The sequence below is a fragment of the Orbicella faveolata genome, unplaced genomic scaffold, assembly GCF_042242905.1.
Source record: "Orbicella faveolata isolate gen_17 unplaced genomic scaffold, um_ofav_v1 contig_34, whole genome shotgun sequence".
In the NCBI taxonomy this organism is placed as follows: domain Eukaryota; kingdom Metazoa; phylum Cnidaria; class Anthozoa; order Scleractinia; family Merulinidae; genus Orbicella; species Orbicella faveolata.
This window is the reverse complement of record NW_028301563.1, coordinates 18,352,501-18,369,771: the sequence shown is the minus strand read 5'-3', so window position 1 is coordinate 18,369,771 and position 17,271 is coordinate 18,352,501. Positions and strand designations below refer to the sequence as shown.

Genomic DNA, 17,271 nt, shown 5'->3' with positions numbered 1-17,271 from the left:
GTGTAGTACTTCGCCTACTATTTTAAATGTATTTTTCTGCGATTTCATGATTTTCTGAGATCCACTTAGTAAGCCCACGCCAAGAAATTGCTATCGTGCTCACTCTTAGACATTCTTGTTCAAGCCTCCCCTCTCCTCCCCTCTACTCAGTGAAAAAGTTGCTGCGCGGGCCCTGGGAAAAGCGAATGCGTGACACCGAGTGAGTTATTGGATGGCATGTTCAATTCCCGGCTGGTTCAATATTTATTACGTATAAGACGAAAAATTCTCAGTCTGCGTTTTGTGCTAAGTCCGCAGTCTACAGTCATTTTGTGCCTAATCTACAATTTGCACCTGGTCTGCAGTCGGCAACATTTGCAATCTGCATTCGTCACTTCGTACTAGTGACCGAAACTCTAACCAGTTCCTGTTGGTGATTAAGTAACGACGGCTCCCAAGAGCATTTGCGCGTGATTTCATTATGGCGGTTGTTCCTCCTGAAATAATTCTTATCTTACAAATGGCAGGAGCCATGGTGTTGGTAATAACAGGAATTATTGATCGTCTGGAAGCTAGCGAGCAACCGGCCAATATGTCTTTTCCTTTGCGTTATATCGCTTTGCCCGTGTGGGTTGGAGCTTTGGTAAGTAACACGAAGACATTTTGCATGCTGAAACTGCTTCCTATTGGTACCAGTTCAAAACAACTAGACATTCGGATTTAAGCGAACCGAATTGGTTGCAGAAATCTGAACACTTTTATTGTATTAAGCCGTGTAAAAACAGCTCGGCTCGCCGAAGGAAAAAAAACAAAAAAACAACAATTTGGATCGATACCGTACGAAATTAATGTCTTGTCTTACTCCACTTGTACACACAGGGCAACATTGTCGAGTGAAACAAAGCCATGTGCTTTAAAATCGGCTTGATGTTGGTTCATGTAAATACAGACATTTATATATGGCCCTCTAGTCATCAGCCATAGAGCAATATCCTATCGAATGGGATATTACTCTCGCTTTAATAGCCGTGATCTCTAGTTTATCGAAGGACATATTATTTTACGCTTGTACTCTATAGAATCGCTTTTCGTTAGACGAGACATGATTTTTATCTGCCGTGATTGACGGATATTCAGCGGATATTTTTCGCCGTAAGTAGAATAGTGTAAAAGCTAGTAAAGAATTGAAGTTCTTCGCACGTCGTTCCTTACTGTTGTTAGACCCTTCGCGTAGCGCCCAACTTTGAATAACAATATCATGATTGTTGTACTTCCATGGTCCGGTACTTATGTTTCCTGACACTTTAAGGATTTTTCTCATGAATGTAGGGCTTAGGATGTATAAGTATCATTTTTTTTTTTTTATTCAAATATCGGTGGCATTTATGCGAAGGCTTCATTTATTTACCTTGAATCTTAAACGGAATGGAATTGATTCGCTTGTGAAAACCCATTGTTAGATCCGTAAAATTATTCTCGGAAGAATACTAACTAATTCCTGAATGCCCGATGATCGTACCGGTATGGTTTTGCATACGATAACGTCTTTAAAGAAGCTTGGGAGATCTCTGGAGGAAGGAACAGAAGCATTCGTTTCCTTCGATGTGAAGACAATGTTATTACAAAATGCTCGGTTTGTTTACGTTCACCTTGTCTATGGATAATATTCACGCTTTGCTTCGCTGCGTCGGTAGATAATAATCGTATTATTCGAAAATCGTAAATTTCGTAAAATTACATTTTAATTTCATGATATCCGTTCATCAAAAAGTCAAAGCAGTAGACTTCGAGTCTTCCCTCTTTCGCTTAATCCGTCGTGCATGCGAAAGAGAACCGCAAGAGAAAAATGGCCGCGCGAAATCGTGGGGGGAGGGGGGGGGGGGGTGGTGGGCGGCTCGCAGTTTTCTTTCTTGTCACGCGCGACGGACAAAGCGAAAGAGGGACTACTCGTGGTCTGAAGCAGTAGCCGATCTGTTGGCGATCTGTAAAATGCTCCTCGATATGTGATCATATTAGTATGCAATCAGGGACTTATCTCGTTAACATAATTAACAAGTGAGCCAAAGCAGACTCTAAGGACTCAAACATGCAAATTTCGACAAAACATTAGAATGAGAGCAGTCTCCCTCATCCTCGAAAGCCGTGGCAGGGAAGAACGCAAAACAAGTAAGCGCGCGAGCGTGACTGTGAGCGTGACGTGCGAGCGGCGAGCGGTAACCGCTCGCACGTCACGCTCACCGGCACGCTCCACGTCACGCTCTCAGTCACGCTCGCACGCTTACTTGTTTTGCGTTCTTCGCTACGGATTTTCGAGGAAAAGAGAGACTGCTCCCAGTCTAGACAAAACACTGCCCGCACCAGCTGTCAGCTGACCTCCTACTGACCCAGATACCAACCCTCCATAAAATCAACAGGAAAAATTAAAAACAGCCTAGGGCTTTCAATGGGCCCGATTCAAGTTCATAAAAATATAAGTTTACCTAAAATTTCCAAGATGACGGCCGGACACGTTGCAGCTGAGACCTCTGACCTTCTTCTTTGAATGCAAACAGACGTTTGGTTTACGGAAAATCGAGTACAGAATAACTTGGGATATCATCAAGTATGGTATTTGTACCCATTAGAAAATAAGGCAATGAAAGTAACGAAGAAAACGAGGGCAAATGAACACACATGTGATTGGTTCCGGGGGGGGGGGGTAAAAGCGCGGTTTTGGTACCTCTTAGAGTGCTCAGCCTCAAATGGTCCACAGTGGGAGCTTTTGCGGTACGTTTTAGGGTATTGAGCCGAAAAAAAATATGACAGGAGATAATGTGTTATGTAAGAATTGGTGTCTCTTAGGATAGAAAAAATTTCAAGCCACCCCCAGAAAACCGGATCTTGGTAACTCCTAGGGGGTCTTTTCAAAATTTCCGACCAGCAGCCCCGTCCTTTTTTTTTTTATATGGGAGGCATTAATTGCGGGCGACTCGCGTAGATATCAATTGCATGGTAGTTCCAGATCCCTAGCCAATTTGTTTTGGATGATAACATTCACCTTGATGCATGTAGTTGTCAAAAACATCACGGATTTTTTCAAGGTTGCTCAGTCTCATTTAATTGGCACTTGCTTTAAAAGCTTGACACGTGTAAATAATGGCCTCGTAGTGGTGAACAACACAGCCAGCTACAAGACTGCCAAAAGTAACTTGTAAATTACACTATTTAGTGAGGAAGTCACATCAACTCTAGCTGGTTTTTTTTGCGGGTCCTATAGTCCTCTACCCTGATAGAATTAGAATTTACAAATATTGCTTTTTCAGGAGGTAGGAAAACCGGAGAACCCGGAAAAAAAAAAAAAAAAAAAACGGAGCAAGGCGAGAACCAACAACAAACTCAGTCCACATATAACACCGGGCTGGAATCGAACCCGGGCCATATTGGTGGGAGGCGAGTGCTCTCGCCTTTGCGCCGTCCCTCCTCCCCTAACAACTCGTTGATGTACCGCGTGCTTGTCTTCTGTGGTCACTCGCCTATGTGTTCATTTGCCAAATGCATATGAGTCAAACGATTGTGGTTCGACTGAGTTCGATTGAACTATGGTTCGATTATCGATTGGCAAAATGTTTGGATGAGTTCGATTATGTTCGATTGCCGAACCCAATCGACCATCGAAATGTATCGAGCGATTGGAGTTCGATTGAGATCGATTACCGAGCGTTCGATTGACTACACCGGGTATCTACACTCAAATATTATACACACTGTGCAGATCCCATCCTGATCCTTTGATAGAATAGTAAAATGGGATGTCTGTAACTGCATTTTTAATGGATTCTTGCACGAACAAAGTTTTGTGTAATACATTAAAAGTTAACGTGGGCAAGGATGCGCAGCATTTTTAAGTGGTTGATAACGTGCTCTTACGCTAGTTATAGAAAGGGTGTTTGTAGAAAGCAAAGTCGTGAAAGGCTCGGTAAAGGCTCCATATTGCAAGTCGCATACCTAAATACCTCTCGACTCTAGCTATTCGTCCACTTCACATCCGAAACACGCGCGTCCCAAAATCACGTGGAATGGAATGGTGAAATCACGAATATCGGCTTATACTCCAAATTCTTCACGGGTCACGCACAACCTTGAGGTCACGGATCACGAAGAATAATTTCTTCAATTCACGTTTCACGGAAAATAATATCAGCTAATCATGCCTCACGAGAATACCCCTGTACGGTCCTCTGAAAAGGTCTGTCTTTTACAACAAACAGTCACATGGTACAAAGGGCAAGCTGTGCGCTGGGACGTAAAAAACAAAAACAAAACAACCTCCCCCCCTCCACCTCCTCCCCCCCCCCCCCAAAAAAAATAGCGCTTTGTTTTGGGGGCTGCCTTTGCCTTTGCACTGAACTTGGCATATTTTGTACTATGTGACCGTTTGCTGCAAAAGGCCTATTCTGCTGATTATTTCAGATTGCTATGACTGCAGCCTGTGGCTTTGCTGTGAGAACCAAAGTGTACCTGGCCAAACATTCTGCCTTGGTGAGACAATCTTATATCTTTGTGTACGTTTGCTTTTAATGCATCTGTTATTCTACTTACATTGCGTGTTCTCACCCAGCTCCACTGTCCATTATCCTCACAAATTGAATAAGACCAAATTTATTTATATAAAAAAAAAACACTCTGTCAATAGCAATGATAGAAAGATGTAAATAACTTTCAGGCGGCCTTTGACACACGTCTCTGAAATGAAAGAAAAATTAGTTTCCCGAGAAGGATTCGAACCCACATCTCCCCGCATACTTGTCGGCCTTGATATCCACACTCCATCCGGGCAACCACGCAAGAGATGTAGCAACTTATATGTTGATGTGAGTAGATAGAACGCTGCCAATCCAGGAGACATTTTTCCTTCGAGGCATTTGTGTGTTTCAATTGGCTCCTCCCCGGCAATCGGTGTTTGTAACAAGTAGCATGAAAATTATTTGAGCCAGGAGCTTATTATTTGAGCCTTAGAAACAATGACAGAACTGAAAATGTACATAACTTACTTCCACATACGTCTCTGAAATAAAAGAAAAATACGTGTTGAAAAAAAAAACAAACATCGAATTTGACTCAATGGTATGGCCTTAAGCAATTAAAACCTCCAACAGTTTGATGTAACAGTACTCTACACTAGAGTCATGATAGCCTGCGTAGCAAGCGTTTCCGTGGGGTTTGGAAGCAACGAAAGACCGACGAACGGGATTTTCGGTGTTCTGTCTGCGTGGAAAATGGGGCGAGAGCCAAAAAAAAGAAAGAGGGGGGTGGGAGAGGGGAAGGAAGGAAACGCTTGCAGACAAACCCCTGGATTTTGAAAACCTCCGTTCGCCAGCGAACGGAGCTCGTGATTGGCTGGGCCAGTCCAATATATTGACATGTGTCGATCAAAGGTATTTTAATACCTTTGAGTGCCAGACAAAGGGAGAAGACGCGTTCGAAGCTTGTTTACAAAACGCTTTAACTTTTCTCGCTGAACGAGGATTTAGTCGTCAGCTTCGACAGTACGGTAGAAATCCTGTAGTGCAATGCCGACGCTTTGGTTTTTCGAAGCCTGCACATTATTGCAGAAGCAAGCGCGACACAATTTGCAGCTGTTCCTTTAATTTTAACATCACTTTCTTGAATGCCACATGCGCCAAGGACAAGATAATAAACCACGGGACAGAAGATTCGCACTTCTGCGTGGGAAAACCTAGTGATTTCGTCTGGCCAAGGGGAAGATTATCTTTATTCAGATACTGGTCAAGATTATCGTTATTTTCCCTCTCAGATGTTTGAAGCCTCTCCTGCCCAAATTCCAAAGTTTTCTGAGAAGACTTTCCGTTGTTTGTTTTGCTACAGGCGATAACACACGAGCCGATTTGCGGATCTGGCGTTTCCAGCAAACGCTTCATTACTGGAGTTGCCTTTGTGGGAGTTGACTTGCTAATTTTACCTTGTATCGATTCCTGGACGAATTAATACAGTGATCCAGGATTTCGAATCTTGCGAGCACAAGGATTACTAACGTGACTTGAATACTTCTCGCATTTTAACTTTCTGGCAGAGTTGTACTAAAACTTCACCCTTGCAGTCCTTCCTTTTAGACGTATTGAGTAGAAATATAGCTTGATTATAAATTACCAAATTTTATTCATCGAGATTTCTCCGTCCCACCGTGCGCTCGTTGTTTCAGACATATTTTGACAAGTTTTAAGTTTATTTTGGTTCAAAGTTCACTTCCGCTACGGAAGGCCGAAGATTTTGTTGGTTAATTTTATGACAGCCGATGACAACACGAAATCTCAGTGTGCGCACTCAGGCATGAAAGGCCAAGTGGGCGGTTTTCAAAATCCAGGGGTTTGTCTGCAAGCGTTTCCTTCCTTCCTTCCTTCCTTCCCCTCCCCCTTCCCCCTCTTTTACTCGCTCCATTTTTCGCGCTGTAATTCTTTGCTCCCGAACCCCATAGAAACGCTTGCTACGCAGGCTAGAGTCATGACTAAGGGGATTGTCAATCCCAGTGCACTTGCTCTTTGTCATATCGTCTTCTAAAGGGAATTTTACTTTACCTTCTTTGCGTTTACTTATTCAAAGCATACAAACAATATCTATATATTTCTTTAGGTTCTCGTCTATAAAGCTCTAAGCATCACTTCTTCCATATTGTGTGGCTTTATCTTGTTCTGGTATGGCGAAGAAGGAGTAGCGGTTTATGCGGCACGTTTTGCACTGAGACAAAATGCAGATGGCTTTTATTACTTCTCGGATGACTTGGACGAGGACACAAATCTTTCCCACCTGACAACGATTTCTGTTATGGCTCTAATTGAGTTATTCCTTTCTATATTGGGTGCACTGGCCTTTCAAGATAGATCTGCACATACCCAGGTAAACTCATTTGCTCATCAGCTCATCTACTTACTTAGAGTTAGAGTTTTAAAATGACTGAGGTAATTTGTAGCCTTCCCAGTTCTAGGACTAATCAGTATGCAGGCTTCACGCCAAGAGCACTCTCCCTAGAAAAGAGAAGTCAGTTTGTTTTTTTTTTATAGTGGATCTAGAGTAGATCTGGAGTGGTTACCAGTGAGGCTGCATTTACAATACCGTCTAGCGATAATGACTTTTAAGTGTATGACTGGGTGTGGGCCGGACGCCTTATTTTCTAGATATACCCAAAGAACTAGCATCTCCAAACGCACAACAGGAAACTCGCAGAGTTTACAGATTCCTCTTTACAAAACCGCAACCCGACAAGGAACATTCTTCTATAGAACTGTTAAACTCTGGAACTCATTAGACTCTGCGCTAAAGTTGAAACCTTCTCTATAGGACTTCAAATGTTCTTTAAGAAAACAGTTAATCTCCAAATAGCCTGCAGAACAGGCGGATTAGCGGGGCAGAGAGCCAAACGCAGATTAGTGGGGCAGCGCGCGAAACGCGATACACGAACTGCTCCGCTAGTCCGCCTGTTCAGGAGGCTGATCTCCAAATTTCTAGAGTCTTAAACACACTAACGTATCTCTTTTATTTGTCCGGGACGAATAAAGTATGTATGTGTGTGTGTATGTATGTTTTACTTACTGTAGAAAGAGCTACTAAGAAGACTAAAAATTTTAGCAGTTACTTTGTGTGACACAATGATTGAATCCAAACATGACCAAAGATTTGTCATCAAGTCTCTCAAAAAGTCTGAAAAGTACATATGTTAAGTCAGTGTCAGCAAAACAACCTATTCACAACCTCGGTGATTTACCCAGAAGTACTCCTCTTCGTTGCGACGGAGCATAAGGTCTTCGCTGCTGTTCTCCGCGGAGTCAGTTTGCGCTTTCTGGGTCATTTTACTTCACCTCACGATATCAGGTTACACATTCTTGCTGAGCAGTATTAATTCCGGAGTGGGGGGCTTGGCTCGAAATGTTTTCACCCCTAAGAGTTAGGTACCAATTCTAAAAAATAAATCATCCCCTGTCACATCTTTGTTTTCGGCTCAATACCCTAAGAGGTACAGCGAAAGCTCCTGCCGTGAACTTTTTGAGGCTTTTTGGTAGCAAAACCGATTTTTTAGTTCCTAAAAGGTACGACGAGCACCCTACCCTTTTTATATGGGAGTCCTCCCCCTTCCCCCCCCCCCCCCCCTCCGGTATTAGTACTCCTTCACTCTTCAGCAAGAATGGGAGGAGCTGTAAAAGCCTCAGAGAACAAATGCAAAACAAAATTGGCAAACGATGGAATTATAAAAGGCCGTTTGTCAATCTCAAATAGATCATATACCACCTCGAGGGCTTACTAGCAAGTGAATAATTTAAATAAGTTCGTTGTTATTTTTAATCTTATAACAGCTCGTTTTCTCCCTCTAACTTTCCTGTTATTATTTTTAACAGCTCTTACGCTCGTCAATGGACCCTTATTATTATTATCGGAAACAAAATCAGATCCCACCAAGGCACAGTTCAGGAAAGAATTCTGGAAGATCGGAAGACATAGATGTAACTTAGTTCTTTTGTCCGTATTGCTATGCATTTTCAGACACGAGCAATCTCATAAAGGTTGTAAAGAAACTCCACTCAGTCTTTCAGTCAGCATATCAACCATATAGAGGTAGTTAAGATGTTAAAAGCGCTCCGTTGAAAGCAAAATTTTAAGCATATCAATTCTCTTTAAATTATAATATGTGTTGACGTTTTTATCTTACAACTCACCCTTGGAGAACGCTGTTATTGAACGCTGTTATTGTCTACTCGATACAAATATTCCGTCATGTCTCAATTGTGCGTGTTTGTTTACTTAAAAATACTCACAAGCTAGTGCCTCTGTATTATTTATTTTTGCCTGTTCGCATAGCCACAATGGGAGGAACAGATGCTCAATAAATAAATTAAATTAATTAATTAACTTTGTTTAACAAGGGTAACACACAACAGTCTTACGACTGACAAACCCGTGGCCCTCTAATTCCCGATCGAATTTAGAAATGTTGATAAGGCTACAAGGGTCCTTGTCTCGGTATAAATAACAAATAATAATTGTGTTTGGTTCTCTTCACGGATCGGATAGTTTTTTCAAGTTTCCGAGATATGTAATGTTTCGTTTGGTTGGCTCTTCTAATGACGATTGAGTGACCGAGAACTACCTACTCTAAGGGCGCGATCCATTCAACCAAAATTTCCGGAAATTTCGGTCTAAAACTGAATGGATCGGTTCGGTCCAAGCGGAAAAGTTTCGAAAAAGTCGGTCCACCTTTCGAGGTGGACCACTTTTCTCGGTTGGACTGGTCCGACCGAAATGGACCGTTCCATTTGACCATTCCGACCCATTCTCAATCCCAGTACCACGCTGTACGGTATTTTCCATGCACAACATGGAGGAAAACACTTATCATTGCAGCTTTTATGGATTGTTAACAGCGGATCTATCGGTGTTAATCGTACATCCATGTGCTGTTACAACAGATTTGTAACTGCTTCGTAAGCCAAGTGTATGTTTTGGCCCCCGGGGGTGGGGGTTACTCCCTATAATGGCTTATACGGGGAGGCTCCGCCTGAAAGGGTTACCTTTTTCAGGCTTCAGGTATATAAAAGAGTAGGGATTTCACAAGTTGAGGTATATAAAAGGGTAGGGAAATCGGTTATTTAGGTATTTAAAAGGGCCTTTAATTAAAATTAGAAAGGGGGTGCAGTGTTTTAAAGTAGGTATGTGAAAGGGGCGCCTTTTCTGCCAAAATGGTATACAAAAGAGTAAGGGGTTGGACCTCGGGGCGGAACCATCCCGTATTAAACTTTGTTAAGTACCCCCGCGCCGGGTTTTGGCTGTCAAGGGCTCTTAAAGACGATTTATTTCCCGAGATATTCGTCATTCGAAAGAAGTGTTTGAACTCATACGGCAAATATCTGGGAACAGTCTGTTCAAAATAACCCGTTATACAGGTTAAATTACTGCGCATGAAACAGCTCACACGATACCATTGATATCACCGTCGAAATCTTCATCTAGCTCTGATACGAGTAACAGTGATCCAACATCCTGCATTTTAAAATGAGCGCGAAACTCGTTTTGGGAGTGGAGTGGAACGAGACCGTTCGGACCCGTCGCGATCCATTCGACACCAAGAAATTTTAGAACCTCAGCCCGGTAATTTTGGTTGAATGGATCGCGCCATAAGACTCATGATCGGATGGTTGGGTTGGCACGGAGTAAAACGACTTGGAGGATTTGTCCGACGAAAGTTAACATGAACAACGCAACAGCCCCGGGAAGCTAGTCTTATTTAACTAGTTCCAGAATTATTTGAAATCCCCGTCTCTAATTGGACACGGAATTAAAGTTATTGTATTTTGGTACCAATCCTGGAGCTACATTTGATCGTGACACTTTAACACCTTCTTACACAGGGTGGTTTTTTTTTTTTTCTGCTCTTTCAATAGTAGTTTTATCCAGGAGAGATCTAGAGCTAGAAAAACGCTTTGCACCTCCAATAACTTACAAAATTTAGCGTGGGCACAGGCACAAGGAAAATAAATGTGGCTGATCAGCTCAGCAGTATGACAGTAGGAACAGATTAATTCCTTAAACACACCCAGATGTGTCAACAAAACCAAATACAGTCGAACCTCCACTAACGACCACTTCTCCACAACGGCCACCTCTCTACAACAGCCACCTCTCTAAAACGACCACCTTTTATGGTCCCGGAGGACGGTCCATACCTTCACTTTTGTTTTAACCTCTCTACAACGGCTCCCACTCCACAACGACATTGGCCCTCACTAAAGTGCGTCCCAACTGCCAAAATAACCTCTCTAAAACGGCCAGTTAATCAACAACTAACGAACGGTGTATACAAACCCCGCGTCTTTTTTGGAAAAGGTCACGAAACCTGACCCATACCGCACGTCGTTGGTCTCTGTTTCTGTTTGTTTCTGTTTGGTTCTGTTTTAACGATATATTTTGATTGTGTTACGTACTTACACGCTACACTAAGCATTATTTTAAAGATTGAACCCCAAGATAAAACACAGGGTGTCACATTATACCCCTACCTCCACACAACGGCCACCTCTCTACAACGGCCATTTTCCTCTGTCCCCAAGGTGGCCGTAATGGAGGGATTCTACTGTACATCATCTGTGCTAGCTAGCGTTGTGAACATCGCGCCTCTAAGACAACACCCCCAAAATACTGAAAACATTTTTTTCTCCTTTTTGATTAGTGTTCGACGGAACTAATTGCAGACGATCGATCTGTTTTAGATCAGTTGCATTTCTAATTTATTCAATTGACTTTATTCAATTTAATCAATATAATAAAATTGTCCACAGCCTAAATTCTTGTCATTGTTTTCGTTGACTAACAGACTGTGAGATAAACAGAAATAAGCTGGTGCGACAGAATTTATCAAATGTTCTACGTAGTCAAACTGACAAAAGAACAAGAACTTAACTATAAAGGAATTTCTCATTTCCCAAGCCAAAACAGATGGGTACTGTCTTATCTAGGACTGTGAGGGAGCGAGGTACCAAAGCAAACGAACAGTCTTACCTTTATCGAAGAAGTCAACCGTCATTAGACATATACATTGAACTCAATATCTTCGCAGAGATGGTAAAGGAAGTTTATTATGTTTGCAAACCATTACATTGTTCACAGACTCAACTCAATATACATGTACACAATTTTAATACTGGTTACAAATGGAAAGCGACATCCAAGCATGATCTACTCGGTATAAACTCTGCTTATTGTAATTAAAGGAATGATTTAGTTCTGTAATTTTTGGTGTTAGTAAGCTATTCTTCATATAATTATTTCTAAATGATTGTCGCTTTTGAGAGACGGAAATCTATCTGCCAGTGATTCTTTGTTGGCTAATTATATATATTATAATTATATTAATAATAATAATAATAATAATAATAATATTATTATTATTATTATTATTCTTTTTCTTTCGATTTTTTCAAATCATATATGACATCACTATGATGGTCCTATTTTCACACTACGAACATAACCAAAAGTTCTGTTATATCAGGAAAGTTATAATAATATAATATACTTACTGGACCCCTTACAGTAAAGGAAAGAGATTGATTTTCGTGCGCACTTCTCGTTTCATTAACATCAGGTATATCTATTGGTACTGATTTGCCAATCTATTGAACTATTTGGATCTTAATGAGACTAAGCGTCATTCGGTTTGGCAAATTTTTTCACAATATTTTCGTCACTGAAGTTTTACCGTCTTCCATCAAACAGCCCAAAATTATAGCCGTCAAGCGTCAAAAACTATAAAAAAAAAAATATATTAGCGCAGCTCCTGCGCGCCGAATCATACCTTAGAAAATTTGGTAATCCATCGATCTCAAATATTTTGGTTGTCAAATGGCTGTCCGAACGCCCGTAGGCGAAGCCCCATACCTTGAAAAATAAGAGAGTAGCAGCACCATTACCACAGATACATCTTTGATATTTGACATCCATGTTATAATTAATTGACAGCTGTCAAAGCAATGTATCTGCTGACCAGTATCACGTGACCATATCACGGGCTCAGGAGGTCAAGAAGTCGTGTTTTTTTTAAGTTGACCGCTGACCAGGTACTAGGTTTTCCATTGCATCGCGGGGCTCCAGCCAGGTTATTTCTCTGGGGGAGAGGGAGGGAGTACACGCAAAGGCGAAATTTCGGCGCAAATTAAACCCTGATGCGTTGCTGACTTTTCTTCCGGCACAATCATCTCTTGGAAAGTCCCTGATATATTGTGTGTGTAATTTCTACAATGTTGGGTACACTAATTAGGTATGGTTTGTTAAAATTTAACTAGAAAAAAATAGTGAAACTGCACACTGAACAATTATATGCTCAGAACTGATAATTTTTTGAGTTCCTTATTCAGGGAAAAATATCCTCTCTTCATTTACGGTTAATTATTTAATCACTGAGGAGCTCTGCTTTTATGCTTGGCTAAATCTATATGTCACTTAAAATTGTCAGATCAAAATTAATCTGTTGCCGATATACATGCGTGAGGGGAACAAATGTTACTGCAAAAGTTAAATCACGACAACAAGCTAGCTCAGTGGTGTAGTCACTATTTAATTAAGTTCGATTTGTATCCAAACATTTCTAGAACATAAATAAACTTAAAACAATCCGTTTTGATCAGCTTGGATGCATTGTATGATAAGTGAGTTGAGAACCTGAGTGCAGGGATCATTAGGGTAAGTCAACCAAGATAAAACACCTCCACTTCCTCAGGTGAAAAGTAGTTAGTCCCAGCCAGGATTGTGTACTGGTCTTGTACTCCACTTGGAACGAAGTAGTCGTTGTAAACACCAAAGGATGCGTAAGAAGCGGTGCTACTGTTAGCATTGTCAGAAATGTAGATGTCCCACCCCCAACCAAAGGTTGGACCATAACTTGAGCTCCTGTAAATTGCACGTGATGGATTTGTCACTTTGCTCTTAAATGGTCCTAGGTCTTCGTTGTTGCGGAGCGAAAATATGAACGCATTGGAAGTGGAGCCATGGGTTTCACTGGTGTCTGAATGACAGGAAAATTGAAGCAGAGATTGAAGGCTTGACATTAACCCGGGGTTTCATTAGCAGGTGAGAATAGGGGATGGAGGACTTTTAATCACAGCAAAACAAACTTTCTCTAGTCTATTCAAAGCTCGCGTTACTAAATGAAACGAAACAGCTTATCGCAATGATCTTCGTGTGGACGGAAAACATTTTAAAAGAAGAGCTTTTCGAAAACGATGATGTTACGATAACAAAGTGACACTGTATCTAATTAACCTAGCGTTGATTAGTAATGATTTTAAATTAAAACAGAATATTCATCATACCCCAGGAAACATCAGTGTATCCTCCGAACACGTACTGTCCATTTTTGATGATAGTAACCGTGTCACGTTTCCCATCACACCTGCTGTGAAAGGTACTGACGGCCCAACCGTGAGTGGAGGCGCGGTAACACAGCACCCACTGAGGGTTCAATCCAACAGCAGGCTTCAGGAACTGAGAAAGGCGACTTTGGTAAAATGCATTCCCACCTATTATAACCGAATGGGATAAAAAACCTACAAAGGAAAAGCGAGGTCTCAACTTCGGTAAAGTGACACAGCTAGTAGTAACACAACAATTGCACAGCAGTAATTCGGTGCTCAGTTAAAACAGCATTAACATATGAGAAAACTATCCTTTCTGATAGAGGTTTCCTCAAATATTAAGAACGTTCGGTTACATCACAGTTATTTCTTGTCTTCAACCACGCCACTTGAATTGCGAAATTTGAAATCTTTTTGTGGGGACTCTCTTATGGGCAGAGCCTTATAACCCAACCTTAAATACTTACTTATGCTAATTACATTAACATATTCATCGCCCTCACCCCGGAATTACTCCATCCTCACTACCAAAAGTAGTGTGTATTTGTGTGTTTGTATAAAAAGTACGAGTGCTGTTTGTTATAAATGTTTCGATGTTTTAATGCTGGTAAATGTTGGCTTTGTGGGATACTGATCCGTTAAGATATAATTTTTTGAAAAAATCTTTTACGTTCAAATTAATTTGACAATATTTTTCTTTGTAGAGCTTTACTTCGTCTTAGAAATTGTCCTCGAAATTCTTTTTGGACTAACAATTACGCACGATTAGTGGTCATGAATAAACAACAGTGTTTTCTTGAGGACAGAGTGGCATGTTCTGACCACTAGCTGGAGCCGTGTTATTTCAATCTTGACTCAGTTCTGCCACTGTTCCTAATACATGTATATATAACTGGCTCGCCTCCTACAATTTGACATTTTTAACATTAAAAGTAATTAAGATAAATTCGAGAGCCAAGAATAACATAACAACAACAACAACAACAACAACAACCACAACCACAACAATCAAATAAACAAACTAGCAAAAAGTCAGGACGATATCATCAGACAGAGTAACCAAAAAAAAAAAAAAAAAGAAAGAAAAATAGAGATTGCTGCCTGTACGTCCCATTCAGATTCGAGTCCATCCATACTTTCGAAAGACAATTCCCAGACAGTGCATTAATGATGCATGTGTTTCGATCTTCATTTCGCGAAAAATATGAGTGTTACAGGCAACATATATATTGCTTGTTTTTAATCTTACTAAATTAGACAATTAACGGAAAAATTCGCTAAAGACTAAAATAGCTCACCTTTCAAATTCTCACAGTTTTTGCCAGTGTAGTTCTTCGTGCAGGTACATCTGTAGTCGTCAGTCTCGTAAAGCGCTAGGCAGGTTCCACCGTGCTGACAGGGGAAACTTTCACAAGGACTCTGGCAAGGAGGAAGTAGTTTCGGGAAATTAAGATCATTGAGATAATCTGTGGTACTTTTTGAACAAAGAGTTGCTACTAAAAGCTCTCTAACCTTGAATATAACTGCGGGAATAAAAGCAAAGTAAACCACGAGGTAAATTACTCAGAAAAAGGTTTGTTACGTTCAGTAAATCCGCAATGTTTTCGGAAAACGTAAATTAAGTTTGTAAAAAAGAAACAATTCTGCGAAAATCTTCGTGAAACCTCGGATGATCTTCGGAAATCTTCAGATAGTCCCCGAAGACTTCAGCAAATTTTCTAATCACTTTTATTAGTCGTAATCGGGAAGATTTAAGACCTTGCCAAACGGACTCCCAAGAAGTCGGAAGTAGCTGCAAATTGAACTTGTGTAGAGACTTGCGATGGGTGGCCAAACGGGCTCCCAAGTTTCGTCGCAGGTACACGCCAGTTTCAATAAAAAACAAACAAAACAAAACAAAAAAAACACACACATTTCAAATCTACGGACTTAGTCCCGCGCGGCCAAAATGTAACTATTTCAGTCGCCATCTTGAAATCCCCGTTGATTAATAGGTTGCTATATCAACGAATGGACGTCTCTCAACTAGGGTTGACTCCAAACGGTAAAAAACTTACTTTGACTTGGAAGCTAATTTGATCTCGACCAAAGTGAGAGCAAGTCACCGCAAGTCAACACAAGTGCGTGCCAAACGAAGTCGCAAATAGACCCAAGTTTCCAATTTGCAACTTCTTGTGGCAAGTTTATTGTATTTTGTCGCGCTTTTTAAATACACTATAAATCAGCAAAACAGCCCCAAATCCCCCTCCCCCGGGTTTAGGGGCGCAATAAATTAAGACTCGTCCAGTTGTAGATAACGTATGTAGAAACGTCAGACATGCACCATAGTTTCGACGGGGCTATATAGCTACTTAGTTACTTAGGATATAAGTATTACTCACCATAATGCTGTAATGATGGAATGTATGATTTCCTTTGAACTTCTCAGATTCATTGTACTTGTCAGTTGGAAGTAAGTCACACGATACATTTCCATTTGGCAGACGCAGCGCTCCGGTGTTTGTGGAAAAACAGCGATCGTTCTTTACGCATCGTAGCAGGCATTGTCTTCCTGTTTGGACGGTGACACCTTCGATTTTTGGAACGTCAAGGATATGATGAAAATGTTCTATGAACTGTGCATATCTCAATGGCTTGTTCGGGTCGCGTTGAAGACCGGCCAAGTCACTGGCGTCACAGAAGCCAGCATCTAAAACCTCAAACGTAAAGTAGATAAAAGTATTCGCTGATAAAAGCGCGAATACATTCATGGCCAATAACAGGATGGATTAAATGTAATGACTTGATCTCAACTTCACAGATATGCTTAACACCCTAACATCATTTATTAATAGCGTTTTTAAAGAATGGTGTCTATGAATTAATTGATGTTTACTTAACAATATTTTTTGTGACAAGTTCCAAAACATAACAGTCGGGGTTTCAATATAATGATCTTACAGTTAATTGGAAGTCGCAGACGGGCTGTACTCAAGTTTAATTTCACTTTTTTTTAAAGGGATGGCTAACATGTATATTGGGAATAACATTAGAAAGTAAGGAACGCTGAGCAAACGAATAGAGTGAAAAGAGTGCCGTGGAAAAAAAAAAAAGAAATTTATTTAAGTTTAAATTTTTGTAGTTAGCTACATTAAGAAATGTCTTGACGTCTTTGAAATTAACATGAAATGTATTTGTGTGGCCTGAAGGCATTGCTGACAAGTTTTGCCCAGCTATAATTTCAGTAATTTGCCCTACTTTATGGAAAACATAACTGTGTCCTTTTAAGGCTAATATTCTTCTATTTAAAATGACACGGCAATGGATAATGAATAATCGCGAAGAGTCAAACTTACGAAATTTTTGGCAGGTGTGAATGCTAAATTGCCTTAAAGTCTCTGAGCTGACAGAGAATAATATTGCG

The 17,271-nt window shown here is 40.8% G+C and overlaps 2 protein-coding genes across 2 annotated transcripts; one reads left to right on the top strand and one right to left on the bottom strand.

Moving 5' to 3' along the window:
• The first annotated feature begins 216 nt into the window (after nt 1-216).
• LOC149105106 (uncharacterized) lies at nt 217-8,870 on the top strand. The gene is made up of 4 exons (XM_089271175.1): nt 217-622; nt 4,429-4,497; nt 6,607-6,870; nt 8,364-8,870. The coding sequence occupies exons 1-4, from the start codon at nt 461-463 to the stop codon at nt 8,475-8,477; spliced, it is 609 nt and encodes a 202-aa protein (XP_089127301.1). The 5' UTR covers nt 217-460; the 3' UTR covers nt 8,478-8,870.
• Nucleotides 8,871-11,576: 2,706 nt separating this feature from the next.
• Nucleotides 11,577-16,618, bottom strand: LOC149105105 (uncharacterized). Its single transcript, XM_089272325.1, has 4 exons — nt 16,250-16,618; nt 15,167-15,287; nt 13,827-14,060; nt 11,577-13,519 (listed from the first exon to the last, which is right to left on the bottom strand). Exons 1-4 carry the CDS (start codon nt 16,616-16,618, stop codon nt 13,203-13,205), a joined length of 1,041 nt encoding a protein of 346 aa, XP_089128451.1. The 3' UTR covers nt 11,577-13,202.
• Nucleotides 16,619-17,271: the final 653 nt, after the last annotated feature.